At 34.8% G+C, this 12,198-nt stretch overlaps 1 protein-coding gene across 5 annotated transcripts in view; it reads left to right on the top strand.

Moving 5' to 3' along the window:
* Window positions 1-12,198, top strand: part of KCNMB4 (potassium calcium-activated channel subfamily M regulatory beta subunit 4) — a 144,100-nt gene that overhangs the window by 13,929 nt on the left and 117,973 nt on the right. For all 5 annotated transcript variants that reach the window (XM_074270561.1, XM_074270560.1, XM_074270562.1 and 2 more), the window contains one exon: window positions 6,706-6,833. In XM_074270561.1, the coding sequence (XP_074126662.1) occupies window positions 6,706-6,833 (128 nt within the window). The remainder of the gene's footprint in view (window positions 1-6,705; window positions 6,834-12,198) is intronic.

Raw genomic sequence — 12,198 nt, 5'->3', positions numbered from 1 at the left:
AGGATTTTAATAAAACATGTTTAAGGGGCTTGCCAGGCAAGCCTATCAAAAGAATTTTTATATTATCCAAAAAGCAATATAGATGTCTAAATTTTATTGAGCATGGTCAGAATTGTGTTAAAGAAAAACCATTTTATTGGTTATATGATAGATGAATTGGAGTACAGAAAAACTTGAAATAATTGAAGTAGCCCTGAAAAGTGATGAATGTATAAACTAAGTTGGTGACTTTGTGAGTAGTAAGAAAAACAGATTCAAGATAGAAATGGAAGGTTGATTAGGTAGATGAGATGAAGGTGAGTGAAAAATCAAGGCTAATACCAAACTTGTGCCCTTAATAGAAATAGGAAAATTCAGAAAAAAAGTGGGTTTTGCAGGAAAGAGATGTTTGTTTTAGAAATATTGAATTGAGTTTGAAATGACAATGGCATGAAATATAGGACTAGAGCTGAGCTGAGTCTTAATATATATTAGAACAAATAATATGATAAAGGGAAAACAAGTTTAAAGACTGGAGGATGGTGTGGAATTGAACATGGTAATTCATACTAGACTTTTTTACTATGCTTTGCTACTGTGGTATTTTCAGGTATCTTACTACAAAGGACTTAGAGCACTCAAGCAAATATATCTTTCAAGTTTTCCAAATTATGGATACATAAAGATAAGAAATGGGAAGTAACTATTTATGGCCTACAAAGGGAACAAGGGGTTGACATCAAAAGATTTTTGGGGGAGCTTAGAACAAACAAAGGATTAGAGGGAAAAGGATTGAGAAAATGTTGGTAAACATTCTTCTTCCTTTGTGATTTTGTTTTTGTTGTTTAAAAAAAAAAGAGAGAACTGGTCTCAAAAGCTAGGTAGATCTGGGTCTAAGGCTCACCTCTGATACATATATACTGATTGGGTTTATCTGAGCAAGTTCTTTAAGTGCTCTGGGCAACTAAGATTCTAAGTTGCTGAGTAAATTCAGTTCTTAACATTGTATAAAGGAGTTTCCTCATCAGAAATTCTCTAGATAAATGAAACCATGGGTCTAATCCTTCTCCCTCCTTTCATGCTGCTACTATTGACAGTAACAGAATTAAACTTATAATTCCTCTCCAGAATCCTGTTTAAAACTATAGACATTCTAAGGAGTTCAGACTTTTATTAGCCAAGGTGGGTTCCAAGATCTTTGGGGTGGCCCCTCATTTTGGCAATTGATTCATATTGATATAGGTAACTTGGGAAGTAATGAAAATCCATGCCAATATCTAGTTTATCAGTATCAGCACATTATCCTACTATACTCCTTCCCAACTTCCCCTCTTCATAGAGTCCTGACTTAGCCTAGTTAAAGTTAGCTAAAGAGTTGGCTCTTTTCTCTAGCACTGGCTTAATCTTCTATGGAATCCAGATCCATCTTTACCTCATCACTCTTCTGCTGAAGCTGATGTTGTATTTCTTGTTCCTCCTACCACATCTAGATACACTCTTTCCCATTACCAATCAGCTTCCAGATGTAAAGGCAAATGTATTTTATTTTCTATGCTATATGCACTTTAGGAATTTGAAAGAGTATTTTAAAGTTGAGAGGTAACATGATTTAGTGGAGAAAGGTTTGAGTCCTATCTCTGAAACATACTATTGTGTCACCTTTGGCAAAGCATTTAACTTCTCACTGACTTGGAGCCTGTTTGAGATTAGCAAACTACTGATCTTCATCAATGAAGGGAATTTCCATACCAGGGAGTTCTCTAATCAGATTAAATCATAGGCCTAGATTATTTCTCCTTTTCCCCCACTGTAAATTTATATTACTTTTTGGAAAGAATACAAGAATCAGAATAATTCCTGGGCTTTGATATTATGTGAAAACTACTCAGCATATTTCCAGTCTTTATATGTTATGGGTAAATATTCATATATATATATATGTCAAACATAAATATTCCTTTGTGATAGGGAAAAGCTTCTCTTCCTCACCCTCACCAGATTGGCCTCATCTTCCCCAAAGCAGGTTTATTTCCCCACTCCCATACCCCAGCTGGTAGATCCAGGACAAAGCTGGAGTAAAGGGGAGTTGTTAAGGAAGCTTTCTCAGGAAAGCATATTTGTCATAGTTTTAGCAATTTGGGATGAAAGGTGATATCCTGACTCATACTATGGTTGAGTTTGGAAAAGAGCCTTGCAAATAGGAAGAAGTCTGACTTGATGGAGCTTGTCACAAGATCCTCCTTGATTGTTTGTGTGAAATTCTCTCTGTAGCACAGGTTTGAAGTATCTTCTAAAACAGAGGGCAGTCCATAGAAGGGAGGTATATTATGAGCCCAGTTATCTGTGAAGGCCCTTTCAGAAATCTCTTAAGCATGTTATAATGGGTAAGGCCAAATGGAAACCTTTAAAGTTGCCTATACTCTCTCACATATTTAATACCATAAATATTGGTGCCCTAGAGGAGTGGATTATGTTTCTTTTCTAGTGATGGAACTAAAAGAAGCTGGTATGCTTTTGTTCTACCAGATCCCATTACAGTGGGATCCTCTTGAGGAAAGCTAATGACACCTGACAACTTAAACCAGATTACTGGGCTTTGACCCTGGGTGAGTTTATGGGTCTGTCAGTCTTGCAAATGCTTCCCCCCCTCCATTCTTATGGGTAAAACTAATCATGAGCAGTTTCACCTGGGAAGGAATCCAGTATGTCTTTGCCACCCTTCTCCAAGGCTACCTAATTTTCTTTCATACTTTCACATATTTTAGGCCATGAGTTTCATCTGGTCAAGTAGTCTCTAGTCTTAGAGAGCATAGAGCTAGCAAAGTTCTCTCTCTCTTGAGGTCAAGACCAATGGAAGAATTTTGTCAGTGCTTTTCACTGCAATTAGTTATTTGTGGGCTATATGTTAGCACTCAGAGATGTATGCTAAACAACCATGTTGGAAGCATTATAAGAACAGCAGATGTTGAGAAGCAGATACAGTATCAATTTGGACATTTGGGTGGAAATGCCATGCTGTGCTAGGCATAGGACCATATGATCTCTCTAAGGGCAGGACAGCTATTCTTAATCCAAATGGCTCTCAATCTTTCCTCAGATAGACCCGTCCTATTTCAGGGCAAGAGTTTTGCCTGGTCAATCAATAGCTGCGTCATTATATATCTACCCAGGTCCGATAATTATCTCACAAGCCATGCCTTTGACAAATCAAAACAATCCTGGAAAGAGGTAGGCTCCTCATTTTATGATTTCTTGCATTCAGTCTTTAGGAAGACTTTTATGATAAGAATATGCTGGTTCTAGACATAGTTCTGGCTGAGCCTGTTTGGTTCTTCCTTTCCCAGTACAAAAGTAACTTGGTCTCAACGTCCTTGTTTCTTCAGAGGGTTCCATATTCCCTGAAGAAGTAGCTCAGACCCAGAAATAACCATTGGTAGGCTTCTTTTCCTCTGAGATGAATTGGGAAACTTCTTCCCAACAAAGATTTTTTGGAACAAAAAATATTATTGTTGGGAGATCATTTGCTTTCTAAAAGTTAAAATTATCGATGTTTAGCTATGATAGGTGTCTCTTAGTTGACTTTATGATAATACTGAATCACTAAATGAAAGTGAGAATCTTTATTTAGCCACTAAAGACAAGGGAGGCAACCCCTTCACAGAGGCTCCTAAGGGAACAAAAATTTTGTTCATTCTCCTCATGTGATTTTCAAGAGGTGAAAGGTTACAGGGCATATTGAGTTAGTTGTGGTATAGGGAGAGCCCCTGAATCAACCTGGATACATATTAGGGTCAGGTAGCATTTAACAGGCTTATGACCTTTTACCTTGTTTACTAAAGATGACCATGATTTATGATGAATTATTTACTATATCAAAAGTATCTCATTCTGATGATCCTGGAGCTTCTGCTGAACTTTATCAATACCTCATAACAGATTTCTTCTGTGACTCTAGTGGAGATATAATGAAGCTGATACTATTGGCACTGTTTTAGTTTATTTATTGCCACCTCAAATTAGGAGACTCACTACAAACTATAGGGAATATCACCTACAACATGGACCAGTAAAAGACTTGAAATTTTGTCCTTCTGAATGGAAGTATTTAGTATTGCTCGGTATAGGATGACTATCCAATAATAAGTTTGAGATTTAGTTCTTCAAAAGTAGAAAGGAAAGCCTTAGAATTATTGGCATGTGCTTTCCTCCATATTTTTGTTTTTATTTTTGTTTGTGTGTGTTTCCATTTCTCTTTTCCTCTTAATACTGCCCATGATAGGGAGAATTGTTCAGTAAGAGACTTGAGACTTGTTCCTTAAGGGTCTACATAGAAAAGGCCTAGGATCATAAGCTTTTATCTTCCACTTTGTCAGGGAATTGGGGAGGTTCCTTTTTCTTGCTTTTTACCTTTTGTACTGCTCAATTAAAACCCTATAAACATTAAAGAATATACAAAGCCATTTAGGGCAGAAATATTAAACTCACTGCCTGCAAATCTTCGAAATGTGATCTAAACCAGATTAAAATGTAATTGAGGAATGTTTAACAAAATAAAAACATGGTACAACATATCCTCTATTTGTGATTTTTCTAAGTCAACATAAAGCCTACAGAAAATACACTTCTGTTTGAGTTTGATACTACTACTGTAGAAGATCCTTACCTAGAACATTGCCACTAAGGAGTTTTATGTTGCTAGGATAAAGCTGTTCCCAGGATCTGATAGGCTGTGACTTCCTGATCATCTAGGGATATAAAAAAGTCCCAGCCATCCAGATTGTAGTAGAGATGAGGCTGCATCTAGAAAAACTAAGTGCCATGTTGTATACTCGTTGCATAATTTTGCTGTTTTAGGGTGAAGTAAATCTCCTTTGTTAAATGCATATTACCATATTGCCTCCTTTGTTCTTTGTTAAATATTAAATGACTTGTGAATGAATATGTCATTTTATCCCATCACTGTATAAGAAGATTATATTAGAGTCTCCAGTTTCATATCCTCTAAATTAGTGAACATTTTAAGGACAAGAATCAAATTTCATTTATCTCTTTTAAAATCTCAAAAGTTCCATTTGAAGCACAACACTGTTTTATACACTGTGGATACTCAATATAAAAATGTCTACATGTTTTGCTTGGTAATATCTATATAAAAGTTAATCTCTTTTGTTCTAGCTATCCCTATTTAACCTTGCAACAAAGTTAGAAAGGATGATTACATACACACACACTGATATAAACAATTTTGAAAGAAATTCAAGCTATCAAAATACAACAAATCGCTAATAATTAGAGAAATGTGAATTGAAACATCCTGACACCCATCAGATTGGCAGTTGACCAAGAAGGAAAATGACAAATAATTCAAGGACTGTGGGAATACAGACATATTTATTGTTGAAGTTGTGAATTGATCCAGCCATTATAAAGCACTTAGGAACTATACTCTGAAAGTTACCATACTCTCTACATCCTTTGCTACATTAGTATACCTACTATGCTTATGCTCCAGAGATCAATAAAAGAGGAAAAAGACCTCTATATACTAAATATTTCTGGCAGTTCTTTTTGTGATAGTAAAGAAGTGGAAACTTAAGAGGCATTTATTAATTGGGAATGGCTGAACAAATTATGGTAATATGCAAGTAAGTCTTTTTGAGGATGAGGGAGCCATGGGCATATTTATAGTCTTCCAGGAAGTAGCATAATTAAGGGGGAAAAATAGATAATGGTAGTAGGAACAACTTGCTGGAGAACACTGGAGAGATTGGAATCAAGGGTCCATGTGGAGGAGTATGCTTTAGCAAGGAGAAGTGCTATCTCTTCATGAGATCAGAGTGAAGAAAGAACTAGTAGAGGATGATTTGGAATCCTTTCAGAGATGAATATGCATTTAACAAAGAAGATTCAATTCACCCTAAAACACCAAAAAAAAAAAAAAAAAAAAAAAGGCAATAAGTACACAACATGGTCAGTAGTTCATCAGGGTATTTCCATGGTTACTCCTGTAGTCTCCGTCTCCCACCAAGTCTTATAAGAACATAATATGCATGGCTGGGACTTTTTTATGTTCCTAGATGTATAGAAGATATGTTTTGAAAAAATTCTTTGAGATTATATATTCAGAGAGCAAATATCTTTCCATAGACTATGGAGAATATTGTACTGTGAAAAAGTATTCTGATTAAAAGATAAGACATAAAAACATAAGAATATGTGTTCTTAGAGCATGTGTGAAGGGTAATGTAAAGAAAGGGTAACATGTATGATGGATCTTAGAGAGGAAACAGGTGTAGGATTTAGCTTATTTTGCCTCAAATCTCTGGCTAATAGTCTAGGTGGATCCCAGAATCATATATTTAGAGCTAGAAGGCTCTAAGGGTCATCTAGTTCATTTTTTTCATTTGAAGATGAGAAAACTAAAGTCGTCTAGGAAGAAGGGACTGCCCAGGGTCACCATCTTAACTTAAAATATTCTACCTCTTAGAATATGGGTTTTTGTTTTCCTATTATATTACCAATTGTTCAGGATAGTTCCCTTATTCCTGTGAATAAATGGATATGATATACATTTCTATAACTGCTTTAACTTGGAGTTTTAAAATAAAATTTAATTTGATCTAATGTATTTGTGGTATTCTCTCTCTAGTAAAAATCTGGATCTTTTCCATATCTTGTAATGTCATACAAAGTGCTAATTCCACTTCCTATATTTTGTTTTGCTAGTGCTCATATATTCCTCCTTGTGAAAGAGAAAATCAGAAGAATTTGGAAAGTGTCATGACTTGGCAACAGTACTGGGAAGATGAAATTGGTTCTCAGCCATTCACTTGCTATTTTAATCAGTATCAGAGGTAAGTTCACATTGATATATTCATATCTGAACATTTCTATCACCTGTTCTTTTGATCCTGACATTCATTTGTGTCCATATAGATTTGCCCTGTCTTATTTCAATGGTGCTCCAAGCATCTTGATTTTGTTGAAGTATTCCATTCAGTGACACAGAACCTAAACTCTCTTTGACTGGGCAGACCATCCTTAAAAGCTGCTGTCATTGAAAAAAAATCATCGTCCTATGACTAATATGATAATGAGCCTCAGAATTTAACCAGTTTGGCCCTTACGTGATTTTTCTATTATTGCACCAATATTTGAAATTTTTTCCATCAGAGCTTATATTCTGCTGGGATAGTCTCCATTGGTTTAAGACTTTTAATGGTGATTTTGTATAGTTGATAAAATATTATTTTCATATTAACATCAATTAATAGTGTCTTTTAGTTTAAACAACTAGGAGGTGGGCATGGAATTGGAAAGACATGAAATCAAATCCAGCCTCAGATATTTATTTGCTGTTATAATTCTAGGCAGGTCACTTAATTGCAGTTTCCCTCAAATTTCTCAGCTGTAAGATGGATATAATAATAGTATTTACCTCCACGTGTTGTTGTGAGGATAGTATGAGATAATACTTGTAAGGCACTTTGCAAACTTGAAATCACATTGTTGTTGACTACTACTACCACTACAATTATTATAGCTAATCTCATTATAATTACTATTACTCCAATAATAAAATCCTTTATCGTTTATTTTTACTTTTTTACTGCACTAGAAAAATCAATGAATATAGTATTAAAGATCAAGAGTACTTTTATTCAAATTTTGACTCTGACACCTAATATTTGTGTAACTTTGGACAAGTTGCTTATAATTCTGAGGGTCTGATCATAAAACTGAAGGTTCAGGCAATCAGTACTCATTTTAAAGTCTCTTATCATAATGAATGTTATTAAAATCCATCTGGAAAATTTCATCATACCCCTTATCTGTGCTCCACTGCTCCACTGTCTGATAACATTACATATGAGAAATGAATGTTAGGCTGAATTTTATCTTGAGAAAAAAAATGTTTGATACAGCTTTCTTTGAAAGACAATATCATAAGGCTAAAAGGACTTTAGCTTCAAAACTTTTCTTTTATGCTTTGATCAGGTCTCAGTAAATGTTTTATCCATAAAGGACCACAGTGCCATTAAGAGATAGGCATTTTATTGTAATATAAAGAAAACTGAAATCTGGAGATCACAAGCTCTAAAAGTAGTATTGTCACTAATCAGCCAGGTCACCTAAGATCTCATTTTCTTCCTTTATAAAATGAAGTGGTTGGATTAAGTTAGGTTTAAGATCTTAACTCTGTAACAAAGTGAATATTTATATTTAGAAATCACTTTAAGGTTTACAAAACCTTTGTAACAACTTGTAAAAATAAAACACAATGAGAAGATTCATGAAACTTCAGAGTTGAAAGGGACTGCTTCCTTCAGTCCATGACTGTAGTCATCTCTATATTACAATATAACCAAGAAGTGATTATCTAGTCTTTGATTGAGACCCTCCTTTAAGAAGGAACCCACTATCTTTTGAAGTAGTTCATTCTGTTTTTGGATAATTACAGTTCCTCTTCCCAACTCAGAGGATTTTCCTCCATAGTTTTCTAGTTTTTGTGCTGGCTGCATCACATGCCTGGAACTTTCATCTCTGTCTCCAAGAACCACTCTTCTTTTAAGATAAAACTCAAATATTACTTTCTACATGAACTTTTTCTTGATTCTTCCAATTTCCAGTCTCGACTCTGTCTTCTCTATATTTAACTCCCTTTTTTTCATTAGCTTTATATATTTTATATACTTACCTATGTACTGGTCTTTCCTGTTAGGATACTTTAGGACAATTTCAGTCTTTGTATCTCAATAGCCACTCCAGTGCCTGACACAAAGGAAGTGCTTCATAAATGCCTGTCAACTGATAGATTTACTACTCATAAATCAAATTCAACAAATATTAAGTTTCTATATAATACTATTTTAAGTGCTGGGAATGAATGAAAAGATCAAAATTATACTATCACTGCCCTGAATGAGTTCACTTAATAATATGTACATGTATAAGTAAATACAAAATGATTAGAAAGTCATTTCTGGAAGGGAATGAGTATTCACAGCTGTGGGAATTAGTAAATGCCTTTTATCAGGAGGTGGCAACTGGGGAGAGGAGAGAGAACATTCTAAGCCCAAGGGATGACAGCCTGTACCAAGGTGTGGAGCCTGAAAATAAGCAGACCAGTTTAGCTGGAAGGTACAGAGTTTAAGGAATAATATGTTATCAACATGGAAAATTAGGGTAAAGACAGATTTTGAAGGACTTTAAATGCCAAATGGAGGAGTTTGTGCTTTATCCTACAAGCACTGTTGTATCTTGAATGGGTAAGTTGACAGGATCAGACCTGTGCTTTAGAAATATCAATATGCACCTCTGTGAAGGCTGGTTTAGAAAAGAGAGAGACTGGATGAGGGGAGATCAGTCTAGAGGCTTCTGAATTAGTCAGCTCTGTTGTATTTTCTCTTATATTCCCCTCATAAATTGAGAAAGGCCTAAGTTAGGGTGGTGGCTTATATGAATGAAAAGAAGAGAAGGGCTGCTGGAGAAGTTGTAGAGATAAAATGGACTACAAAGAGTAGTTGGATATTGAAAGTGAGGAAGAGCAAAGAATCAAGAAGCACTGCCAATTACCTGATTAATTGAAATAATGGTAGTTCTCTTGCAAGATATATAAAAATCAAGAGGAGGCATAGGCTCAAAGGAAAAGATAAATGAATTTGTATTCAATTCATACAGTATACATATAATATATTCATACAGTATATCTGTATATACTGAGGGATATACTGAGTTTGAAATGGAAACGTCCAACAGTTGGTGACATGGAACCTGGTTCTTGGTAAAGAAGATAAAGGCTAGAAAATTGAAACTTCTTCCCATTGTTCTTGGGAGCAATTTTAATATCTTTTCTCCATGACAGCTTTCTATATGTTCAAAGGAAGAATCACATGATCCTCACTTCAAACTAAATGTCTCTAGTTCCCTCAACTATTTTACAAGTGGCTTATCTCAGAAAGTTTCACTGTCTCCTCTCTAGTTTATCAATGCCTTTCCTAAAATGTGATCCTCTAAACTGAACATAGGATTTTATATGTTTGTATAGGCCTGGGACTATTGATAAAGCAGGCAAATAACTTGCCCTACTGGGCAAGCACGATTGAAGTTGAGAGTAGATACAGAATCAGTACTTAGTCAGGAAACAGAGGAAACTATCAGTGAGGAAATGGATAAACTAGCAGGAATAAAGATCAGGCCAAGGTGCCAACAGAGGGAAAAACAAAAGGAAATGCCCACAGCAGAAAGAGAAACATTTGATACTGATCTAATCACCTTTTTCTTAATTTTATTTTTCCCTATAGCATTTTATTTTTCAAGAACATGTAAAGATATTTTTCAACATTCATTTTTGTAAGAATGTGTTCTAAATTTTTCTCCTTATCATACTTACCCAAAGAGAGCAAGCAATCTGATATAGGTTATAAATGTGCAATCTTTTAAAACATTTCCATATTTGTCATGTTGTACAAGAAAAAAGACCAAAAAGGAGAAAAAAGCCACAAATAAAAAAGCCCCCAAAGTGGAAATACTATGCTTCAGTCTTTATAGTTCTTTCTTCAGATGTATCTAATCACTTTCTAAAGGGTTCCTTATATCCTCTTTATTCAAGACAAGAATTAGTTTCAGAGAATAAGTTAAGTATGAACACATAGAGGAAGATAAGAAGGTTCATCTACAGAATGAGACCAAGGAGCCAGGCGTTCCTGGTAATAATCACAGCAAATAAGACCTATATTACAAAAGTTATTTGTATGATTTTCTGAGATTTATCTTAAAGAAATTAATTGTGAAGGTACATCTTAGTGTTTCCAGTAACTAAGGATAAAAACATTGGGTGTAGTCTGAATCAGGGAAAATTAAAAAAGAGGTGTGAGGCCCACTCACTCAGTGTGATATCTTCTTCAGATTCTAAGTAATGATGCCTATAGTTTAATCTTAACTTTGTTGAAAGCCTTATTTGTCTTCTCCCCCAAATGAGAGATATCTGCTAGGTGCCCTTTGTCTTTGATATTATTTCCTTTATCCTCCAAATACACAGAGGTAATGTTTTAGAATGAAGCCAAAAGTCATCAGCCATTAGTTATATTATATGGTATCCCGTTATTGTCTGATTTCTCTAGAGGAACATAACAGACCTCTACTATATCTGGCAGATATTGTAATCCTGAAGGTTTCTAGAGTACCTCACAATCATTCAGTCAATAAGATTTAAAAAAACAATAGCTTTTTATTTTCAAAATACATTTACAAGGATAACTATTAACACTCACCCTTGCAAAACCTTGTGTTCCAAATTTTTTCTCCCTTCCCTATCCCCTTCTCTAGTTAAATTCTTCTATACATTTTTCTACAATTAGCATGCTATCATTAAAAATTTATTAAGTACATACAATGTACTAAGAACTAATAGTACAAATTCAAAAAATGAAACAGTTCATTCTCTCAAGTACCATTATAAAGAACCTAGAGGTATCTTTTATCCAATATGTGATGTTTGTCTAACTAAGGACAAGTGGTCCATCCAGTTAAGGATTAGTCTCCTTTTGGGGGCAGCCAGGTGATGGAGTAGATCTAGTGTTGGGTCTGGAGTCAAGAAAACTCATCTTCCTGAATTTAAATCTGAACTGAGGCACATATTAGCTATTGATCCCCAGGAAAGTTACTTAATCCTGTTTTCCTCAATTACCTAAACTGGATAAAATGAGCTAGAGAAGGAAATGATGAACTACTCCAGTTTTTTGTTTTGTTTTGTTTTGTTTTTTGACAAGAAAACTCCTATTGGAAGAGTTGGACATGACAGAAAAAATTACTGAAAGAATCCAAAGGGTAATCATTAATGATTCATTTTTGACTTGGATGGAACCTCCAGGAGAGTGCCCCAAGAACTTTTCCTTAGCCTTATTCTATTCAATATTTTTATTAATGGCCTGATTGAAGGTATAAAAGGCAAACTTGTCACATTTGCAGATGGTATGAATTGTGAGGGATAGCTAAAACATTAGGTGACAGAGTTACAATCCAAAAAAGATCTCAGCAGGTTAGAATGTTAAAATATCATTTAATAGGGATAGATGTATAGTCTTCTATTTTGGTTATAAAAAAAGTCAACTTCAAAATCCATGGTTATAGAATTAACAGGTTCCCTTATTCAAACAGAAGCTGGATAAGCATATCTTGGGACTTATATGGAATCAGGTATGATATGGATTACCTGAC

This window comes from Sminthopsis crassicaudata, chromosome 5, assembly GCF_048593235.1.
Source record: "Sminthopsis crassicaudata isolate SCR6 chromosome 5, ASM4859323v1, whole genome shotgun sequence".
NCBI classification, from domain to species: Eukaryota; Metazoa; Chordata; class Mammalia; order Dasyuromorphia; family Dasyuridae; genus Sminthopsis; species Sminthopsis crassicaudata.
Note: the sequence above shows the minus strand (reverse complement) of the source record. Positions and strands in the feature narration are given on the sequence as shown.